Source organism: Pristis pectinata, chromosome 9, assembly GCF_009764475.1.
Source record: "Pristis pectinata isolate sPriPec2 chromosome 9, sPriPec2.1.pri, whole genome shotgun sequence".
Taxonomy (NCBI): domain Eukaryota; kingdom Metazoa; phylum Chordata; class Chondrichthyes; order Rhinopristiformes; family Pristidae; genus Pristis; species Pristis pectinata.
In genome coordinates this window covers 51,705,075-51,728,233 of record NC_067413.1, presented here as the reverse complement: position 1 = coordinate 51,728,233, position 23,159 = coordinate 51,705,075, and the positions used below count along the sequence as shown (strand labels likewise).

Here is a 23,159-nt window from a genome sequence, read left to right as displayed (position 1 = left end):
ATTGAGGGAGTGCAACAAAGATTCTGCAGGTTGATTCCAGGGTGAGTGGATTGTGCTGTGAGGAGAGATTAAGCAGTTTGGCCTATAATCTCCAGAAGGATAAGAGGTGATCATTGAAACATTTAAATTCTTATAGTGCCTGACAGGATAGATGCAGGGATGATGCTTTTACTGGCTGGGTTGACAGAAAGCAGGGGGTCAAAGTCTTGGATCATTGAGGTGAGAAGAAATTACTTTACCTAGAGTACTGATTGTTTGGAATTCTACCCTAGAGGCCAAAGGAAGCTTTTATTGAGTATTTTGGTATTGGTTTATTATTCTCACTTGTATAACTACCCTCTCCACCTGTGAGGCAACTTTCAGTGATCTGTGGATATGAACCCCCAGATCCCTCTGCTCCTCCACACTACCCAGAATCCTGTCATTAACCTTGTTTTTGGAGTTTGTCCTTCCAAAGTGTACCACCTCGCACTTCTCCGGATTGAACTCCATCTGCTACTTCTCAGCCCAGCTCTGCATCCTATCAATATCCCTCTGCAATCTTCAACAGTCCTCCACACTATCCACAACATCACTGACCTTTGTGTCGTCTGCAAACTTGCTAACCCACTCTTCTACCCCCTCATCCAAATCATTAATAAAAATCACGAAAAGTAGAGGTCCCAGAAACAATCCTTGTGGGACACTGCTAGTCACAGCCCTCCAATCTGAATGCACTCCCTCCACCACAACCCTCTGCTTTCTACAGGCAAGCCAATTTTGAATCCACATGGCCAAGTCTCCCTGGATCCCATGCCCTCTGACCTTCTGAAGAAGCCTACCATATGGAACCTTGTCAAACGCCTTACTAAAATCCTTGTAGACCACATCTACTGCACTACCCTCATCAATCTTCCTGGTCACCTCAAAGAATCCTATCAGGCTTGTGAGACGTGATCTTCCCTTCATAAAGCCATGTTGGCTGTCCCTAATCAGTCCATGATTCTGTAAATGCTCGTAGATCCTATCTCTAAGAATCCTTTCCAACAGCTTGCCCACCACAGACATAAGGCACACTTTAACTTTTTTGAATAAAGGGACAACATTTGCCAGCTTCCAATCCTCTGGTACCATTCCCTTGGACAACGAGGACTCAAAGATCCTAGCCAACGGTTCAGCAATCTCCTCCCTCGCCTTGCGGAGCGGCCTGGGGAATATTCAGTCAGGCCCCGGGGACTTACCTGTCCTAATATTTTCTAATGGCTCCAACACATCCTCTCTCTTGATATCTACATGTTCTAGAACATTAACCTTACCAACACTGTCCTCAGCATCATCAAGACCCCTCTCCTTGGTGAATACTGAAGAGAAGTATTCATTGAGAACCTCACCCACTTCCACAGCTCCAGGCACATCTTCCCACCTTTATCTCTAATTGGTCCTACCTTTACTCTCGTCATCCTTCTGCTCTTCACATAAGTGAAAAAAGCCTTGGGATTTTCCTTTACCCTACTCACCAAGGCCTTTTCATGTCGCCTTCTTGCTCTCCTCAGCCCCTTCTTAAGTTCCTTCCTTGCTACCCTATATTCCTCATGAGCCCTATCTGATCCTTGCTGCCTACACCTTATGTATGCTGCTTTCTTCCTCCTAACTAGTTGTTCCACCTCTCTTGTTGCCCATGGTTCCTTCATCCTGCCATTCTTTCCCTTCCTCACTGGGACAAATTTATCCCTAACATCCTGCAAGATATCCCTGAACAACAACCACATCCCCATAGTACATTTCCCTTCAAAAGTGTCATCCCAATTTACTCTTGCAAGTTCTAGCCTTATAGCCTCATAATTTGCCCTTCTCCAATTAAATATCTTCCTGTCCTCTCTGCTCCTATCCTTGTCCATGACAATGCTAAAGGTTAGGGAGCGGTGGTCACTGTCCCCCAGATGCTCACTCACAGAGAGATCTGTCACCTGACCCGGTTCATTACGTAATACTAGATCTAATATGGCATTCCCTCTAGTCGGCCTGTCAACATACTGTGACAGGAATCCGTCCTGGACACTTAGCAAACTCTGCCCTGTCTAAACCTTTGGTACTAAGCAGGTGCCAATCAATATTTGGGAGGTTGAAGTCTCCCATGATAACAACCCTGTTATTCTTGCACCTTTCCAAAATCTGCCTCCCAATCTCCTTCCTCAGTATCCCTGCTGCTACCTAGGGGCCTATAGAAAACTTCCAGTAGAGTAACTGCTCCTTTTTTTGTTCCTAACTTCCACCCGTACTGACTCTAGAGAGGATCCTTCTACATTATCCACCCTTCCTGCAGCAGTAATAGTGTCCCTGACCAGTAACGTCACTCCTGCTGCTCCTCCTTTTCAGCCCCCCCCCCCCCCAATCCCTTTTAAAACACTGAAAACTAGGAATATTCAATATCTATTCCTGCCCTGGTGACAGCCAAGTCTCTGCAAGAGCCACAATATCATAGTCCCGTGTACTTATCCAAGCTCTCAGTTCATCACCCTTATTCCTGATGATACTTGCATTTAAGTAAATGCACTTTAGCCTATCCACCTTTCTACTTTTATACCCTATACCCTGCTTGTCCTTCCTCAAAGCCTCTCTACATCTTAGATCTGACTTTTCCCCCGACTGACATCATGCACCTGTGCAGTCTCTCCCCGCTATCCCCGAACTGTTAGAAGAAAAAAAATAGTCTTATCATAGTGGGGTAGAAGCTGTCCTTAAGTCTGGTGGTACGTGCCCTTGGGCTCCTGAATCTTTTACCAGGATCAATAGACTTTTGGATATTAAGGGAATTGGAGGTTTCCTTTAATTCGAGGAGCAAAGTGCTAATTGTGTTTGGCTTTGAAGCTACGTGTCAACTTTGCTCTGTTCTGGAACTGAAAGGGATCTTATCCCTGAACATCCCAAATGAACCTTTGAACATGGATGGGATATGGGCCAAGGGCAGGCAAATGGGATGAGTTCAGGTAGCCACCTAGGTCAGCATGGACGAGTTGGGCTGAAGGGACTGTTTTCATGCAGTTTTACTCTGAGTCTATGACTCTATATATGACCAAAGGCAGTGTCAATACCTGGAATCCTAGCATCATGTCAGACACCTTCAGTTTCTGAAGGCCTGTTGTGTGAGCTGCATTTCAAGCATGATGACAAACCAAAACCTATTATACACTGGTGGACAATAGATCTATTCATTGATGACTCCAATGCACAAGTAGCACACAGGTGCATGGTGTGCATACAGTGTTGTCATATGAAATCTGATGGAACAGACAACTGATGCGCTCAAATAATGTTTCTGCTGCTCAGACAAGTCTTGAGCACCGCAGAATTCTGAAAATCGGATATCTATCTTTGCTGTTGAACCTTCCTTCAGGACAGGATGTCTGTTCTGCAAGTAGCTGAAGAGGAATAGCAGGAAGAGGGAGGAGCTAGGAGAACATCACAGCCTTTTTATACCCAGGCTATGCTTTTTTTTTAAACTGATCTTATTGTGTTACGGTTCACCAAATTTCATTTTCATTTTCTTCCCTCTGCCACAATGCAGATGTAAAAGCCACCCACAAAATAAATCTTTCACATCAAATTTGTAAATAAAATCATGCCCTGTTGCATGTTAATTTAATATTTAATACTAATGCATTGTTCACTAGTGGACCTTGTGCTCATCTTCTTTGTACCTATACCTGTACCAGTACTCCTATATGTGCTGTTGCAGTTGCTGCAAATGCCTGATGGAAGGCTGCTTAATTTCAGTGGAGAACACTGCAGATCATCATGAACTATCTCAACCAGCTCTGGGCAAAGATGGCCTGACTGTGGACACCATCATATGACCATAAGTGACAACAGTCTGGGTTGGCTGAATGACAGGCAATGACAAAAGCACTGGTAAAGTAGCAGAGGTGTGAAAATGAATTCCATGGTCACAAGTGTTGAGCCTCTAAATCTAGTACTCTAATTAGTTCTATGTTGTGCCATCCTTTAGTGTTTCATTAGCCTGATTCATTTCTTCAGTTCATGCACAGTTGCCAGCACCTGTTGCAGCAATTAAACCATTACTTCTCACTCCTGAAGGAGGTACAGGTGAGCTTTAAGCAACCCAGGCTAGCCTTAACTTCAGCTAGACACTTGCAATATTGGTTACATACTGATGCATTCAATTAATTAGCACATTGTTGGACTTATCTGAATACTAAACATGTTGAAAATGTGTGAATAGGGCATGTGTCTTCATTGTAATCCCTATGACTGTTTTCAGAAACTAAAGAATATAGCCAACCCTTGCATTTGCAGAGCACTTTGTATCCAAACAATGGTAAAACCAAGTTCATAACAATTCTATTGCTTTTCAAATAAAGTCACTTCCTCTGTAAGCAAATATAAACCAAGCTATAAAAGGAAGTCATACAAATGGGAAATAAATAACTGCCCAGATAAATCACTATCTGTTTGCTGAGGGAGGAGTATTAACCAGGATTCTGCTTCTAATATTCCCATGGAATCGTGTTCAAGCTTTTTAACCATTCATCTGATGTTTACTAATTCTGATAATAAAATAAACGATTTTAATCACAGATCTGTTTTGTGGTGTTGCTCATAAAAATAACTATTGAATTTTTCTATCATAGTTTTCAGGAATTTGATGTACAGACCTCAGCTTGGTGTAGTTCAGACTGGCTAACTATAGGAACCCGTAAAAGCATCGAAGGAACACGAATGTGTGGTTCTTCCATTCCAGCACCATTTATTTCTTCAAAAAGCCATGTCTGGATTGAGTTTCATTCAGATGACAGCTATACTGGAAAAGGCTTCAGGCTCTCTTATGTCATAGGTATGTATAGAATTGGTATGTCTTTTGAAAAGTGAATGTAGGCTATTTTTCAGCCTTATTTGATCACTTCCAGTCATACAGTCCACCAATGTCTCTGAGATGTTTCAGTTTGGGTCTTTTGCAGATCCCCAATTTTAATTGTCTTGTGGATGACACAGGAAGTTGAGGCCATATGCTTGATCTCTTGTCACCTTCCTGGAACGCTGTCTGACCCTGACTCTGCAAACTCATTCATCCCTCTGCTTCTAGACTTCACATTTTTAGTAAACTTCTGGCCTGTCTCCCACATTCTATCTTGCATAAATTTGAAACCATTCAAAACTGCTGCCTGTGCCCTAGCTCTGTCCATAAACCCATTTGTATACTGAGTTAGATTAGCTTTGGTTTAAACAATGTCTCCATTTTAAATTTTCTTACACTTATGTCTAATCCTCTTCTCTGTAACCTCCTGCAGTCCTATAACTCTCTAATATCTCTGTGCTCCTCCAAATCTGATTGCTTGAGCATTCTGATTTTTGCTAACCATGATGGCTGTGACTTAAGCTGCCAATGTCCTTACATTCTGGAATTCCCTCCATAACCAAATTTATGGTTATCTGCCCTGTTATTTCTATTTCATGCATCTGCACCAAAGTTTGTTCTGAAGATGCTGCTATTGATGGACTCTGATGTTTTCTTATGGATTTATCGTGTTGTTGGAGGAGGCTGGAGTTCGAGATGTCTTTTGGTAAATTTGGAGATGTTGCGCTCTTGCATCTCAGATCACTGTCAGAGAATATAGTTTATCATCTTCAATTATGTAATGTTGCGCTCTTGCATCTCAGATCACTGTCAGAGAATATAGTTTATCATCTTCAATTATGTAATATTGCATGGCCATGTGCATTTAAGGAAATGCTTCCTTAATCTTTCCTTTAAGCATTTAAGGAAATGCTTTCCTTACTCTGCTCCACACCACTCCACCCTGTGTCCCATAGTCACTCCAAACTATGCCCCACTTTCCTCTCTCAACATAATAACACTGAGCGTGTCCTTTCAGACATTGGGGTCCATGGTGACTCCCAGGGCAACGATCCCCTCTATTTCCTTGTATCCATTTAAGTTATTCTCTCTCACAGATGTCCGTGAACTCTCTTGTGATTCTTTTTGCCATGAATCTACACTGAGAGGTAATTTACAAAAGCTGAGAATGTCTTTGTAATGTGAGAGGAAACTGGAGCAGCGGATGGAAACCCATGTGGTCACAGAAAAAACCAGAACCCCCCCACCTTGCTCCCACCCCCAACACACATACAGCAGCAGCGTAAGGGATGGAATCTTTATCCCTGAAACATGACACCGCAGTACTCTGTCTACAGATTGATTTGTTACGGAAAACTATATTCAGATTGCAAAGGCAGAAGTAGCAATTGCTGAAAGTGTTAGAGGTGGTAGGGATAGAGGTGTACAAAATATTAAGAGGAATAGATAGACAGCCAGCACCTTTCCCAGGGCACCAGTGCTCAATACAAGAGGGCATGGCTTGAAAGTAATGGGTGGGAAGTTCAAGGGAGATATCAGAGGAAGATTTTTTTTTATTCAGAGGCTGGTTGGGGCATGGAATGTGCTGCCTGGGGTGGTGGTGGAGGCAGGTACATTGGTCAAATTCAAGAGATTGCTAGATAAGCATATGGAGGAATTTAAAATAGAGGGATGTGTGGGAGGAAGGAGTTAAATAGTCTTAGGTGAGGTTTAAAGGTCGGCACAACATTGTGGGCTGAAGGGCCTGTATTGTGCTGTACTGTTCTATGATTCTGTGATTTGTATTAAAGTGACAGTTGCATGTCATGTGATAGTACATCACATTAATTCATCATGGTCCATACTATTGCCAATTAATGAACAGATTGGTTTGCTCATTTATGAAGTTGGGAGGTGCTCAGAAGTTCACAAATACATAAAGACTGAAGATTTTCCTTGGGCAATGATCATCAAGCCCCATAATGGGCTGTAGAAATGCATGTCCTTGTCCTATGTTTTTTTCCCCATTGTTTCGGTGTCACTGAGATCTAAAAAGTACTTGCAGTGTAGAATAGCAGTATTTTTGCAATGAAACTTCAGAGCATTCCATCAGGGAGGAAGTCCAGTGACAGCCAAGTAGAGGGCTAGCAGAATGTGGCATGTATTGGCTTCCATAATTTTCCTGTCTGAGGTTGTGAAGAAATCTTGTGCACCATTCTCGAACAGTGCCTGCCTGCCAGTAATTGGTTACGTTCATTATGTCCACAAGCTAGGTCCTTGTCTTGCCCCATTAAATACAGGGGTGCATGCCACAAGAAGATGAAACTGTTATAGAAAGATGGGTGTACCTGCTATTAGAAAATAAGAGTGAATGTGCATGGATGTATCTTTAACCTGCAGTTGTTATTTCTCCTGGTCCTTGATTATTTTTTGCCAGCAAAGAATCAGAATAATACTTCCTTGGATAACCCATTTCTTAATGTCTTGTGTTCCACCTTAAATCACATCCTTTGTCCTAACCATTATGCTGAACTAAAAGCACAAATTGCCTTTTGAGTGGTTGGAGTGACTGCTATTTTTGAGGAGATTTGTAAAATTTGTTAATTTGTCAGGCTTAAAGCTTTACCTTGTGTATGTCGTGCTTCCTACAAGGTAAAAATGAGTGCATATATAAAAGTGCTTCATTAACTATAGAATGCTTTGGGCTGTCCTAAAATTGTGAGAAGGGTTAAATAAATGTAAGCCTCTCTCTTCTGTAACTGCTGCTGAGAATTCTTAGGAAATAGTAATAAGAAATATTTTTTGAGATTTCTTTGTCCAGCTACTTGCTTTTCACATTGTGACTTAATTGTATTTTCAGGAAAGTCTGTGGAGGCAAGCTGTGATTGGGACCAGTTCCACTGCAACAATGGAAAATGTATCTTCGATACTTGGAAGTGCAATACCATGGATGAGTGTGGAGACAATTCTGATGAAGAATTTTGTGAGCGGTCAATGCCTCCTACTGATTTTCCATTTCAGCCTTGTACTTATGACCAGTTCCAGTGCCTTTCCCGATATACAGCAGCTTATACATGTTTACCTGAGTCCTTGCGATGTGATGGAAATATTGACTGCCTTGATTTGGAAGATGAAATAGATTGTGATGCCCCAAGTTGTGGTGAATGGCTGAGAAACTTTTATGGCACATTTAATTCTCCAAATTATCCTGCCTTTTATCCACCTGGAAGCAACTGCACATGGCTAATAGATACGGGAGACCGACGCAAAATCATTTTGCGCATCACTGACTTAAAGCTGGATGGCATTGGCTATGGGGATTATATCAAAGTGTATGATGGTCTGGAGGAAAATTCACACAAATTGCTTCGTGTCTTAACGCCTTTTGATTCCCGGACACCAATAACTGTCATCTCTTCTTCGGGTCAAGTACGGGTACATTTCCATGCTGACAAAGTGAATGCAGCTAGAGGTTTTAATGCCACCTACCAAGTTGAGGGATTTTGTCTTCCATGGGAAATCCCTTGTGGTGGCAATTGGGGTTGCTACTTTGAGCAACAGCGCTGTGATGGTTATTGGCACTGCCCAAATGGACGAGATGAACGCAACTGCAGCTCATGCCAAAAGGACGAGTTCCCCTGTTCCCGCAGTGGTGTATGCTACCCTCTGGCTGACCGTTGCAACTACCAGAATCATTGCCCAAATGGCTCGGATGAGAAGAACTGTTTCTTTTGCCAACCTGGTAACTTTCACTGCAAGAATAACCGCTGTGTCTTTGAGAGCTGGGTGTGTGATGCACAGGATGACTGTGGTGATGGCAGTGATGAAGAAAACTGTCCTGTGATTGTACCCACCAGAGTTATAACTGCAGCAGTCATTGGAAGCTTAATCTGTGGGCTACTGCTTGTGATTGCTCTAGGATGTACCTGCAAACTATACTCTCTCAGAATGTTTGAACGCAGGTAAGTTCTGAGTGTTTGGAATTATGATACAATATTAGTTTACAGTCCTTGCACTTCAGACACAATTATTTCATATAATCTGAAGAAACCTTTTCAGATACTTCTGTGCCTGCATTAGAATGAAGAGTGAAGCATCTTCCTATCTGACCTGTTTTAAGTATTTTGGTGGGATTGTTTTATAATCGGAACAAGAATTCGAAGAGGAAATTGGGCTTTGATCCCTCAAGACCAGAAATGTTATTTGTTGGATCTTTACTTTGTGTGGGGCATGTGTGTGGGGCTTTGTGTGGCACATATCAAGAACTTGCTGGATTAACAAGTATAGTCATGCAATCATCTTGAAGTACATTATTGTTGTTGTTATTATTATTATACCTGTGCTTGTGTTAACTTTCCCTACTCCTCCCTCCTCCTGATCGTGCCTTGCCCAAGAGTTTTATCTTTTCTAACCCACTGGGATACAGGCCAAGGTATTTCCACCCACACACACCCCCCCCCCCCCCCCCCCCAACCCCAAAGTCCTCCGCCTCATCTGTAGCTTCTAGGATTGTAGTGGGGGGTGGGGTATGTGTTGATGACTGCTAGTTCTGTTTTCGGGTGAGCTGGTAGGTCATTAGGCATTCACTTATCCCCCAGGGGCAATCACTGAGATGCTGGATTAGTTCATTATTGATGATGAAACCCAGCTATGAAGGTGGTGGTCCTCTTCTGGATTACCCTTCCAGAAAGTAATGTGCCGAGCAGCTTGTACTTTGAACTGGCCATCTTTTGCCTATTGTGGTTCACTCGGGTCAACAATGTAAACACTTTTGAGGGTCTTTCAGCGCTGTCAAGCCATCTATAGTCTTAATATCTCAGTACCCACTTGAAGGAGGGCCAAAAATAGAGGTGAACTTATCAAGGACCAATGGGTAGTCAACACCCACTGAATGAATGCTTCAAAGAATTCCTCAACTGTTACTCTGTCTTTTGGAGTGAGCAACCTTGGCTCCTGTTTCCAGCAAACTATCAGGTCCAGCCTTGCTGCCAATCCTAACTGGCAAAATGTCAAAGGCTGTCGCTTAAAAACGTGTCGACTAAAAACTTTAAGGCCTTGAGAGCAGGTGAAGTCCTAAAACCTGGAGAGGAAATTAATTGACAAATTCACAACTCCCATCTCCTGCATTTGGGAAGAGGAAGATATGCTAGGGGATCTTAGAAATGCCATAATCATCTCCTCCTTCAGGAAAGGAGATAAATTAGTTGTTACTACAGAGGGGTCTCTCCTCTGTCTGCCACAAGGAAAGCAATAAGCCACCTGGCTTTCCTAAACTGCTTCCTCCAGATGGCCAAAGACTGCTTTCCAAATTGCATTGTGGATTCCATCCATCTAGAGGCACAATGGATGTGATTTTCACCAGATGACGTCTCTACAGGGAGTAGATCAACCATTCTGGGTGGCCTTTCTTGACCCTATGAGTCTTTGACTTTGTCAATTGAAGGAAATGTGAAGTGTCCTTCACAAATTTGGCTGTCTGCAGAACTCAGTTTCTGTTTGCTAGAGTTCGTTGAGGATATAACAAGCTGAGTTAGAGATGTAGTGCATTTGGATTTTCAGAAAGCATTCAAAAGGTTGCTACATGAAAGGCTGGTGCACAAAATATTGTTTCACATTATCACATAGATGATGAAGTCAGAATAAATGGGTCTTCAGACTGGGAAAAATGACAATGGCAGTGTTCCAAGAATAGTCTTTGGCCCTCAATTATTCACTATTGATATTTATGCCTTTGAAGATGAATCAGATCGAAAGGTAACCATGTCTGAGATGATACAAAAATAGGTGGAAGGATGTGCTGCTAAGTACAGAGCAAGCTTGATATTCTTGTGCAATAAGATCCAAAAAATAACTGAGAAGGCAAATGGCAGGTGCTTGAAATTTTAATAATAGAGAAGTAATTGTTGCAGTTGTACAGGGTGTTGTTGAGGCCACACCAGGAGCACTGTGTACAGCTTTGGTCCTCTTGAGAAAGGATGTACAGTAAAACTCCGATTAAAATGGCACTGTCATGACTTTGGTGTCGGATTAGCAGATTTTCCAAACTATTGGATGTTGCTTGTTGCATGGTTTTTTTGCATATCAGTGAGTTTAAAGGGAGCATGATGGATCAGTGGATGATGAGGACTTATTCAACTAATGATTGAACTAGATGCCAAATAATCAGGATTTCAAAATAATCAGATCCTGGATTATTAAAATTTGACTATACAAGCATTGGAAGCAGTTTGGAAGAGATTCAGTATGCTAATTCCTGGATTGAAGAGCTTGTCCTGTCGGGAACAGCTTTTAAATAAAAAAAAGTTAGACTTTTCTTGTATTCTTTGTATTTTAAAAGAATGGGGAGTAATCTTATTGAAACACAAAATCCTAAGGGGATATGACAACAAGGAAGATGATGTGATATTTCTATTGGTGGGAGAGTCTTGATGGGGGGGACATTGTTATAAGATAACAGGGTAGTAGGTCCATGAGAATTTCTTCTCACAGAGTGCTAAATCTCTAGAATTCTGTACCCTAGAGGGTTGCAGAGGATAGATCACCAGAGGCATTTAAAGGGGAGGTAGGTAAACTTCTGAAAGATTGGGGAAATGTGGTCTATGTGAATCTAGCACAGAAGAGGCATTGATGCATTGGGCACATCGGCCATGATCATAATGAATGGTAGGGGCAGGCTTGAGGGACCAGGTGGCCAACTCCTGTTCACATTTTCTTTCTTGTGTATATAAAGTTTGTTTCATGATGGTATGCAAGATCTCCAGCCCCAATCACAGTGCAGTCAGGTATTAGGCAAGGCCATGTCAGCGCCACAGTGCTCCTTGCAGTCTAACATGCTGTCATGTTGCACATCGTCTCCAACAAGCATTGTGCTGGAGTGGAGCTAATCTATGGGATAAGTGGGGAATTATTCAACCTATGTGAGCTCCTGTCCAGAACAAAGGTCATCTGAATGCTAATCATTGACCTAAAATATGCAGACCATGCTTGTGTATGCACATATTTGGAGATGTATCTCCAAGTTATTGACTAGCTCAATGAAGCTTACAAAATGAGCCTTGCAGTTCATGTCTGCAAAACAACAATCATCTACTAACCTGCTGCAGTTGCACAACACCATCCTCCAATGATAAAAGTCCGGAATTAGACTTCCTATAACTTCAGAGTTACCTCTCAGTCAATGCGGACATTGATAGAATTCTCCATCCCCTTCAGTGCCCCAGCACAACCTTTGACTGTCTGAGGAAGAGAGGTTTGAAGGTTGTCCTCAAAGCCGGCATAAATGATCTCCAAGTCAGAGGTGATCCCTACCCTCCTGTATGCTTCTGAGACCTAGACAACTCACAAGAGGCACTGGAAAGATACCTGTGCAGTTTTCACAAAAACCTTTCTCCAAATCTACTGGCAGGATAAGCAAAACAACATTGGTGTTTTAGTTGGATGAAAATGGTGACCAATGAGATGCTCATGCAGATTGAATCTGTCCCCATCCCTTGGGAAATCTTGCACTGGGACCCAACAGGAGACTGTAATCTGCCAACATTGGACAGTACCAGGAGAATAGATGCAACTTCTCCTGAGGTTTTCTAGGAGGGACCCTGGAGTTCTCAGCTGTAGGCTTTGGATGGAACAGTTCCTAAACCCGGGTGTAGATGTGGGATGTCATTTGACAGTTGGGAAGCAAACAAATTGGGGAGCAGTGGGAGGGAGGTTGAATGAGTGGGAATCAAGAAGAGGAAGTGGGAATGGGCTAATTAGAAAGGAGGTGACGGGGAGGGGAACCAGAACAAGGGAGGGGGTGGCAATTAGGGGAAAGCACTGGATGTAGGGACTGAGGGAATAGGTTGGGTTTGGGGGCTGGGTTGGTAGGGGAGGGGAGCTGAGTAAAAATGTGCATGATTGTGTGTCTGTTCATGGTAAGTGAGTGGAAAAGTTCATTGGTGTGTACTTAGAATTGTGTGAGTGTTTACATGCACAATGTCCATGCAGCTGAGCCTGGTCTCTAGTTGACTTGAACTCCTTGTTATTGGACCAAGACCTTGCTCTTCCTAGATCACGTCGTAGCTGATGTATCCTTCGCTCAAAATAAATCCACTGTTCCGTGAAAGCAAGTCATCCTCCATCCCAAGGGACTGCCTAAAAAGGAATTACCTTCAAGAGTGGCTTCCTTCCTGAGAGTATGGGCTTTTAGCCTCTGGCTTTTGGAATCTTGCTATTTTTTTCCTTTTTTTTTCTCCCCATCCCCAGCCTTAATTAATGGATAGATATTAATGATGTATTGGCAAGTCTTAAGCTGCTTGTTTTCTACCCTCTCAGGGGTTGTCTGAAGTATCAAACAGATAAATCAGTGCAAAGTAGTATGTGGGAGAAAATCTACTTTGAGAAGTGTACACTACACAAAAATCCATTCAGTCCTGCCTATTCTTCACATTGAGGGAATCCCATCCCACCATCTCTCAAATCCATTAATAAACATGCAGTTAAGGCTTCTAAAGCATAATGTATTTACATACTTTGCATAATTTTGAAAGAAAGGAGATTGGTGGTATAAAGTTTAAGTATCCTTTAAATGAAAATTGGTAACTTTTGGGGAAAATCCACATTTTATTTCAGTAGACGTACTAGGAGCTGCGGGGTGCTTGTTGGGTTAACAGTTGATTGCTTAAACAAGCGCTTACTGCTAACTTGATGTTTTTGAATTAAACTAGTTATCTTATTTGATCTTTTTAAAAGAGAACTGACTCTATCTGTAACTGCTACTCTTTTTGTACCACTACGAGAAGAACTCTTTGTTTTCTGTCATGTTTATAAGGTCTTTTGAAACCCATTTATCAAGAGTTGAAGCAGAACTGCTACGAAGAGAGGCTCCACCATCCTATGGTCAGTTGATTGCACAAGGCTTGATTCCCCCAGTGGAAGATTTCCCTGTATGTTCATCAAGTCAGGTAATATCTTAACTGATTCTTATTTGTATTTACACATTCCAGCTATAAGCTGTTGTTTCAGTTATGTCTATGTACATGATTAAAATTAAGGCTATAAATGTCTACCTTTTGATTCTAATGGTATGAATCATCTTATTTGTAATTCCCACAAAACCATTGAGATCAGTTTGGTTATAAACCAATGGTCATAATCAGCTGTGTAATTAAGAATCACTTGAACTGACTGTCATTCCTTTTTCTGGATCCATGCTTGCATAACTACTATGTATTTAGCTGCTGTATTTTTGCTGATTACCTATACCAATTATTACAACCTCATGAAGGGAATCCTGATTATAAGTCCTGAGAAAGGGCATAGAGGAGGATGTCAGGTTCAAGAGAATTATCAAGGAATGGCTTTATTTACATGTGAATTGGGGGCATAGCATGGTCATGCTGGTAATTCAATAACTGGTGCTTGATTCTGCTAGCATGCTTAGTTTCCCACCTGGGAGTAAGAGGATGCTGACAGCATGATAAAATTGTTTATCGGGCTGAGAGGGAAAAAATCATTGGCACACCAAGATCATTCTGAATAGGCATAACCCTGGCTTCGGAGGTGGATTTGGCTGCGGGAAAATTTATTACATTCTCAGAAAGGGTTCATTGAGCAGCAATGTGCTGGAAGAATTCAGTGGGTCAAGCAGCATCTGTGGGAGGAAAGGAATTGTCGATATTTTGAGTGGAAACCCTTCGTCAGGACCCTAAGGGATCATTGACATTGGTTTCGGCCATTGGTTTGGCTCCTCCCACCTGATATCAGGTTTAATTAAAATGGTTTTGAGCTAATGCTAGCGGGTAGCTTGGAATCATAGAATTGTTACAGTACAGGAGGAGGCCATTTATGTTTATCCCAGCTTTTAATAGAGCAGTCCAATCAGTCCCATTGCCATCTACCCGAAGTGTTTCTGCACTCCTATGCAAATTAATTTTCCTTCTGAATCAGCAAGTTGCAGGTTTAAATCATCCAGAAATCTGAGTATAAAGAAAATTGGTTTAACAGTCCAGTGCAGATAGGGAAGTAATCTGGCATTATTCGGACATTATCCAGTGAATATTGTATTTTTTTTATGTGGAATCTTGTACACAAATTAACTGCTGTGTTTTCTACATTATAAGAGTGACGATACTTCAGAGTTACCTAATTAGCTGTAAACTGACTCATGGTGGCCAGAAAGGAAAGTGAATAGCACTACATATTTGGTTTGTAATGTTATACCCAACATTTGAACCTATCACTGTGCTGCATACAGACACCCGATATTGGTTAAGGTTTGGACACGCCTATCATTGGAAGGAGCTCAGATGATGTTGTAGGTTGCAAATTCTATTTTAAAATTAAAACCTATCAATATTACTAATAAATCTAGTCAGTTTCCTGCCACTTTGAACACCAGACATCTAGAAGAAAATATAGTGATCAAGTCAACCTGGAGCGGCAGTTGAGACCCAAACAAGGCTGTAGATGGGAGAAGTAATAGGGAGAAAATGAAATATCGGTAGGAATTTTAGAATATTGGAAATGTTTTGGGTGTGGGGAAAGACCAAATGGCTGCTCACTTTGAAGCAGGGGTAGATAAGTGCTATAGGGAAGTAAATGTGTTCAGTGCCGATCGAGGGATACTGTAAGGTTCCTCGAGTGGGGGCTAGTATGATTGGCAAGGGGGAGAAATGTTTTTCAACTAAGATGGGTGCTGTTTGCCATAATATTGCATAATGGAAGGAAATCGTAGAGTGTAGATTGACCATAACGCATGTTAGTGGTGGGATAGTAGTGAATACCAGATCACATTCTAGCTCTTTTCATTTAAATTCATAAGCATTTGTTGGGGAGAAAACCAACATGCTGTTTTTTTTATATATAAGAATGGGAATGAATAGAAATGGTACTGGCTTGAATTTGGGCAGGTATAAAACATTTTAACAGAGTGGTGTATATTATTTTGTGGCCCACTGAAGTCTGGAGGGCATTGGAGCACTCCTTGTGGGGTGAGGGAATTGATGAAATTGGTTCAATATTGTACTGTACTCCTAACGCAGCAAACCAACGGTGGAAAGATGTGAGTTTTGCAATAACCATGATTGTATGGGCAATTACCATTCTCACGTGGCTTGGGCTTCCCCAAAATCTGGAATGCATGTCTCCATTTCACCCATATGCTTCTCCTTAAAACTATACCTAATGTATTAGAAAGGAGCACAAAGTGGTCAAAGCTCCCATCTCTCTCACCAAATGGAAATGTAACTCCTGAGTTGGAGTTATCATGTGTAGGGCAAGATCTGAATCACCGGGAAAAAGACAAAACCAGAACCAAAGTAAAGAATAAATGTGTCACAAAGTGTTTACTTGCAGCAGTTCAGGTCTCCACAGGCAGGTTAGGAACTTGGATAGAAGTTGTTGTGCTTTACTTGGCCCATTCCAACCTTGCTTTGCTTTCTCAGGATCTACATTCACCTGTCTCCTGGTATTGGTGCTGGTAGAGATATTGAAATTGGGTGATTTCTTTGGTCTTGTTCCCTTCACCACTTAATTGCACCAGAATGGTTAAGATTTCAGAAGCCAGGATGCCTATGGTGGAGTAAGAAGGAATGGGAATATGATAATTGGGTTTAGCATGCAATTTCCCAAGATCTCTCATGGCAAACTCTGGTTTGGTAGAGAGAAATACAACATAGCATGCCAGGTAACTGCAACAAAGAAAAAGGGGGAGAAAGTTAATATTTTTTTAAAGACTAATCTCCACACACAGAAAACAAACCTGTGTATATCAAGTATTTCAGTTAACATGTATGGTACTCTGATTCAGCAACAAGTCAGATAGTGTACAAAAAATAACTTCTTAAACCTTTCTTAATTCTTCCTTTGGGAGGAAAAAAACTTGATCTTTAGCTACTTCCAGCCTTACAAGCAAGTAATATGAAACAATTATAATTACTTAAGAGTATCGGGAAACTATCCAAATTGAGTTCAGCATTTACAGTAGTTAGATTATATTGTTGCTTCCTCTGTGCCACACATTTCTATTTGCCATCTACTTCTAGGTGTTTTCCCTGTTAATTATTTAGACTGTAATTACAATATTGGTTTAAACTACTGTAGTTGTATTTTAATTTTATTCACAATGGCACAGGTGGAAGATATTTAATCAAAGTAAGACGCAGAGCTAGCAGTAACTAGACTGTATTAATTTAAACTATAAATTTAATACCATCTGGAGCACATCTGTTTAAACAATGGAATTTTGTTCATTGTAAAGAAAAAGAGCTGTTTTGTGAAGGATCAGTTAAAGGAATTGGGGATCTGAAAATTGGAAACACAGTGTAAAGCTATATTTTGTTACCTTTTTTCCTGAATTTTCTTTTGATGTCTTGATTTATAAATATCAATGACTTGTATATTTGTTATAACTCACCTCACCCATCATGTTCACCATTTATTGTAAAGAATGTAATTGATAATCTGAGTTTACCCTGAGAAAGCCTTCCACTAAATCTGGTAGTACTAAAGCCAGCTAATGAACTGAATTCTAAAACATGGGCACACTGATAACCTAGATCTGGTTAAGATTCACTTTGTTTTTCACTAAACCTTTTACATTTTATAAAAGTGTGTTGATTTAACTTTGAAGGTAGCTTTGAGCTGTCTGATCAGTGGGTGTTGTACGTAAAGTGGAGGGAAAGAAATTGATCAGTGCTTTTAATGTGTGTGATGGAGGTAGGAATTGCTGAAAGAATTTCACAATGTAATTGGCATGGCATAAATAAAGTTATAGGAGGAGGCCATCATTGGGAATGTTTTCATAATTTTTGTTTTGTTTGCCCTAATGTTTTTCATCCAACACTCCAAAATAAGTTACTTTTGGTGTTTGCAAATAGCTGCCCTGTTTGTTTAGGCTACCCTGATTACTACTTTTCACTGTAATTTATTTTAAATTTACTGGAAGATTCTGAGTGGAATGATGAACCAAAACAATTAAAATTTGGGCATGCTGCTGAACCTAATGTTGTTCATTTAAATTTTAGGCATCCATTTTGGAAAATCTCCGATTAGCAGTAAGGTCACAACTTGGATTAACCTCCATTCGATCTACTACATCTAGTAGTCGATCTAACTTATGGAACCGTATCTTCAGCTTCACAAGATCCAGGAATTCGGGGTCTCTAGCTCTTGTGTCAACAGATGGAGATGATCCTACAGGTGAACAGAATGTTACAAGGGAATCAGAAAGCCTACACCGAAGACTTCTGACATTTGAGTCTGATGATGCAGATCGAGACAGTGAGCGGAGAGATGTACCTGGTGCAGTTGGTGGGGTGGTGGCCCCTCTACCTCAAAAGGTGGCACCTACCACAGCAGTAGAAGTTGTTATAGGAGCAAGTGGAATTTCATCTGGTTACCATACAAATATTGCTGCAGAAGTAGCTACCTCACAATTGGAAACCTCAGAGCAGCCCAGCATTAGTCCGGCAAGACAGCAGTTGACCAGTGCACTGAGCAGAGTGACTCAGAGTTTGCGATGGATGCGGTTTTCCATTGGGAGATCCAGTTCATCAAGTCAGAACCAGAGTCCCTTGCGACAGCTTGATACTAGAGTGAATGGAAGAGGAGATGATGAGGACGATGATGTTGAATTATTAATTCCCATTTCTGATGCAGCATCAGACATTGATATGAGGGGCTGTTGCAGACCAGTTGGTGAGCAAAGCCCTAGAGGGGTGCAAGGAATCGGACAGCACTGTGCTTTAATGCCTCATAGGGAACAGTCTAGTGGTAGAGATGGGCCTTGTGAGCACTGTGGGATTGTACATACAGCCCAAATACCCAATGCGTGTCTGGAAGCAACACTGAAGAATGAAGCCAGTGATGATGAATCCTTGCTTGTCTGCTAGCTGTGCAGTACAATGACTACTAATTTTATTTATGCTCTTGGCGGTACTGTGCATCGTGACTTTGCTTTTTTTTGGTACTTGAAAAAGAAACCAAATTTGTGTGACTGTCAAATACAATATTTATTACAGTTTACTTTGGTTTATGGGAGTCAATGCATGGTAACATGTTTCAATGTTTTGATTTTTATTATGCATTCAGGATAAATATTAAATTTATTTTAATGTGTAGAATGAAACTAAATTATAACTTGTTTCTGTATTAACACTTTTCCTAGCTATTTCTAAAATATTGTCTATTTATTTATTGGTTTTTTCATAAATTGCATGTTTTATGATTTCTAACAATTAGGCTGTTGGGTGCCCTGAAAACTGAATCTGGAACATGAAAAGTAATGTAAACAAATAAAAATCCACTTTTACAGTAAGAAATTTTTCTCTTTACATATATATATCAAAAGAAGCAAAAATGCTGCTACATTTGTATCAATATGATTATGAAGCACTTTTAGTTCAATGTTATTTTGCCTTTTCCTAATGGTGTCAATGTCTTGGCATAGCCACTTGAAGGTGTATATGTGATGGCGTCATATGTAAACTAACTGGCTGTCCAAAATATTTCATATCTGGCACTGCTGCTTGAGATTCCAGTCACATTCAGTAACATTTACAAATGTTAAAGAGAATGCTTGAAAAAAAAACTTAACAACCTTGTGACAGTCAATGAGTTGGAAGGAAAAGTGAGGCTTTTTAAAAAAAAATTGACTTGTCTCTGTGTGATTAACAATGCATACATTTTACACCAAACAAAATTAATTTAATCAGTAAATGGTCTATTTAAAGAGGAAACTGCAGTAACCTCACAATAAGAGCAATCTCTCCAGAAAAGTGTACGGTGGTGGATGAATTATGTGTATAAAATCGATCCCAGTCAGTTATACCAGTGCGAGTAAGAAGCTTGATTGACACAGGAATTACTCAATCATCTTCTGGCAGGCTGTCATGTTGTTATAATGCACCAGCTTCAAATCAAATATTGATTTTCTTGATCAGTTTGAATGCAAGCCTGAAAATGCTATTTAATAATATTTTTAAATTAATTTATTGGCACCTTTGTTGATTAATCCTATCACTTTGGAACGTTTAAACATTTTAAGTTGACCATCAAACAATCTCCAAATTTAAAAATCCAGTTTACGCATCAACTTCACTGTTGCTGCTGAGTAACAAACATGTTATTTGCAATTGGAAAACTGTAAGTTATCAAATGGTAAATCTCAATTGCTGCTTATTTATGCCAGCAATCCAGTTCGGGCCAGGAGTGTGTCACGATTAATTAAGCTGTTACCAGGGACTTCAGCTCCATAAATAGGTGTGAAAGACAGCTGGATATTAACCCTGTTGAGGATGGGAGACTGAAGCTATGTCCAGAGACTCTCTGGGTGGGGGGACATGAAGTTGTTTGAATGTGGGTTAAAATAGAATAGTTGTTTGCTTTACCAAGTACATGTTAAACAGAATTGGCCAACTATCCTCTGCTGAGGTACTGGATTGGGTACAACAAAGCTTAACCTGACGTAGGTTGTTCCATCAAATCTTATTCTTATGTTTTGTCCTGGAAGTTTGCTACAACTGAGTAACTTATCAAGCTATTTCAATGAGCAGTTAAAAGTCGGCTAAATACTGAGATTTTGGAGCCACATATAGGCTTCTGAGCAGTTATTTTCTTTTAGCCATGGCTCAATTTCTTCAATTTTTTTTTGTATAGAGTGATACCTACTTTTCCCCTCCATTTTTCCTTGCTCCTCTCCCACTATTCCACTCCATGAGAACTGATTAAACAATTATAGGTGTTGAGGTATTAGAAGTTAGATAGTACTATTGCCATGACCACCTAATATAACTGGGGGGAAAAAAAGATTGCTTTTGCATTGATGATTTTCTCTCTCTAATTGATGTGCTATTTGGAGAGTCCAAATAGCATAGAAATTAAAGCATTTGAGTGCTTTAAATGAACCGTGATACCAACACTTGTGTCCTGCATTGGATGTATATTTTGACTGATAGCTTACCTCCCCACAAATCAATTTTGTGTACTGACTTCACTTCATTTTCAAATTTTAATGTCTCAAATTTAGCATTTCAAGAATGAATTTGCATAGAAAGGTAATTTAAGCAGGTTGACCAAATGGGTCTTTATCTTCCTGAGTAAACAGTGAAAATCCATTTATAATAGTTTAGGTATTAGAAAGGATGGTACTTAATTAGAGAATCTCAAGTGGGCTGTTTCCTGTCCCTTTTTTTTAATCCTCACTTTACTTTAGATCCATCAGCTGCAATATTAAGCAAAATTAAAATAATTTTGCAGCACTGAATGTGTTGGTATTGCTGTTTTTTTTCCTAATCTGGTAAAACTTGGTGGTAATAAGAAATGATCATTCCAATGGTTATCTTAGTTGTTCCTGTCCATGTGTAATACTGTTGGACTGGCTTTTTCCTCCTGTTTTTGCAGAGTGTTCCTTTTAATCCCTAAAGCTGGAAACTGTTCATCTTTTAGCTGAAACAGTGTGCCGGAAATCATTCTTATTATTTGTGGGTGGTGTGAATAATCTTTGAAGTATATTTATCCTTGGATTTCTTTAGCTTACAATCATGTTCCCTCTGGTTTCTGATCAGTCTGTTCTGTGTGCAGCCTATTGATTCATGACTTTAAAGAAAATATTCACTGTCTAAGGAGAATGGGATTAAGTTCCTTTGACTCTACAGTTTATTGACTGAACAGCCAGTAAGACTCTGGCTCTTCTCATGAGTCCCTTTAAACGTAAAATTTGACTTGATGGGTATTTACCATTGGTGTTAACTTATGTATTCATTTGTACATTCAACTTGTCACAATTGATAGTTCTGCATCTTAGATATTAGAATTTCCATTCACCTAGGTGGATTGAAATGAAAAGGATAGCACTATATCTTTAGACTGGGGATGTTTAATGTCATAATTGACACAACTTCCTCTTCCTGTGAAGCAATGACTGTAAGACATAAGAGCAGAATTAGGCCATTTGGCCCATTTGAGTCTGCTCAGCCATTCAATCATGGCTGATTTATTTTTTTTCCCTCTCAACCCCATTCTTCTGCCTTCTCCCTGTAACCTTTGACGCCCTTAATAGTCAAGAACCTATCGGCCTCTGCTTCAAATATACCCAATGACTTGGCCTCCATAGCTGTCTGTGGCAATGAATTCCACAGATTCACCACCCTACTGCTTAAAAAAAAAAGGTCCTCCTCTCTGCTCTAAAGAGACGTCCTATTCTGAGGCTGTGCCCTCTGGTCCTAGGCTCTCCCACTACTGGAAACATCCTCTCCATGTCAACTCTATCCAGGCCTTCCAATATTCAGTATGTTTCAATGAGATCCCCTCTCATCCTTCTAAACTCCAGCAAGTACAGGCCCAGAGCAATCATATGTTAACCCTTCCATTCCTTGGATCATTCACGTAAACCTCTGCTGGACCCTTTCCAGTGCCAGCACATCCTTCCTTCGATATGGAGCCCAAAACTGCTCACAATATTTCCAATGTGGTCTAGCCAACACCTTATAAAGCCTCAGCATTATATCCTTGCTTTTATATTTTAGTCCTCTCGAAATGAATGCTAACATTGTATTTGCCTTTTTCTTACTATCACTCAACCTGCATGTTGACTTTTAAGGAATCCTGCACTAGGACTCCCAAGTCCCTTTGCACCTCCAATTTCTGAATTTGCTCCCTGTTTAGAAAATAGTCTATGCCTTTATTCCTTCTCCCAAACTGCATGACCATACAATTCCCTACGCTGTATTCCATCTGCCATTTCTTTACCCATTCTCTCAACCTGTCCAAGTCCTTCTGCAGACTTCCTCAACATTACCTGCCCCTCCACCTATCTTTGTATCATCTTCAAACTTGGCCACAAAGCCATCAATTCCATCATCCAGATTATTAATATATAACGTGAACAATAGCGGACCCAACTCCGACTCCTGCGGAACACCACTGGTCACCAGCAGCCACCAGAAAAGGCCCCCTTTTATTCTCACTCTTTGCCTTCAGTCAATCAGCCAATCTTCTATCCATACTAGTACCTTTCCTATAAAACCATGGGCTCCTATCTTGTTTAGCAGCCTCATGTACAGCACCTTGTAAAAGGCCTTCCGAAAATCCAAGTAAACAATATCCATTGACTTTCCTTTCTGTCCTGCCTGTTACTTCCTCAAAGAATTCCAACAGATTTGTCAGGCAAGATTTCCCCTGAAGGAACCTATGCTGACTTTTGCCTATTTTATCATGTGCTTCCAAGTACCCTGAAACCTCATCGTTAGTAATGGACTCTCTAACATTTTACCAACCACTGAAGTCAAGCTAACTGGCCTATGATATGTTATAGAGTCAGAAACTCAGCAAGATCCCTTTTCAAAAAAAG

The 23,159-nt window shown here is 40.6% G+C and overlaps 1 protein-coding gene across 2 annotated transcripts in view; it reads left to right on the top strand.

Annotated features, from left to right (window-relative positions):
- lrp12 (low density lipoprotein receptor-related protein 12) overlaps positions 1-19,125 on the top strand; it is a 43,467-nt gene extending 24,342 nt beyond the window's left edge. Inside the window, exons 4-7 of one of the 2 annotated variants that reach the window (XM_052023979.1) lie at positions 4,629-4,831; positions 7,692-8,793; positions 13,641-13,773; positions 17,836-19,125. In XM_052023979.1, coding sequence (XP_051879939.1) covers positions 4,629-4,831; positions 7,692-8,793; positions 13,641-13,773; positions 17,836-18,702 — 2,305 coding nt within the window. In that variant the 3' untranslated portion in view covers positions 18,703-19,125. The remainder of the gene's footprint in view (positions 1-4,628; positions 4,832-7,691; positions 8,794-13,640; positions 13,774-17,835) is intronic. The other variant, XM_052023980.1, reaches the window with a different exon arrangement.
- The last annotated feature ends 4,034 nt before the right edge of the window (positions 19,126-23,159 follow it).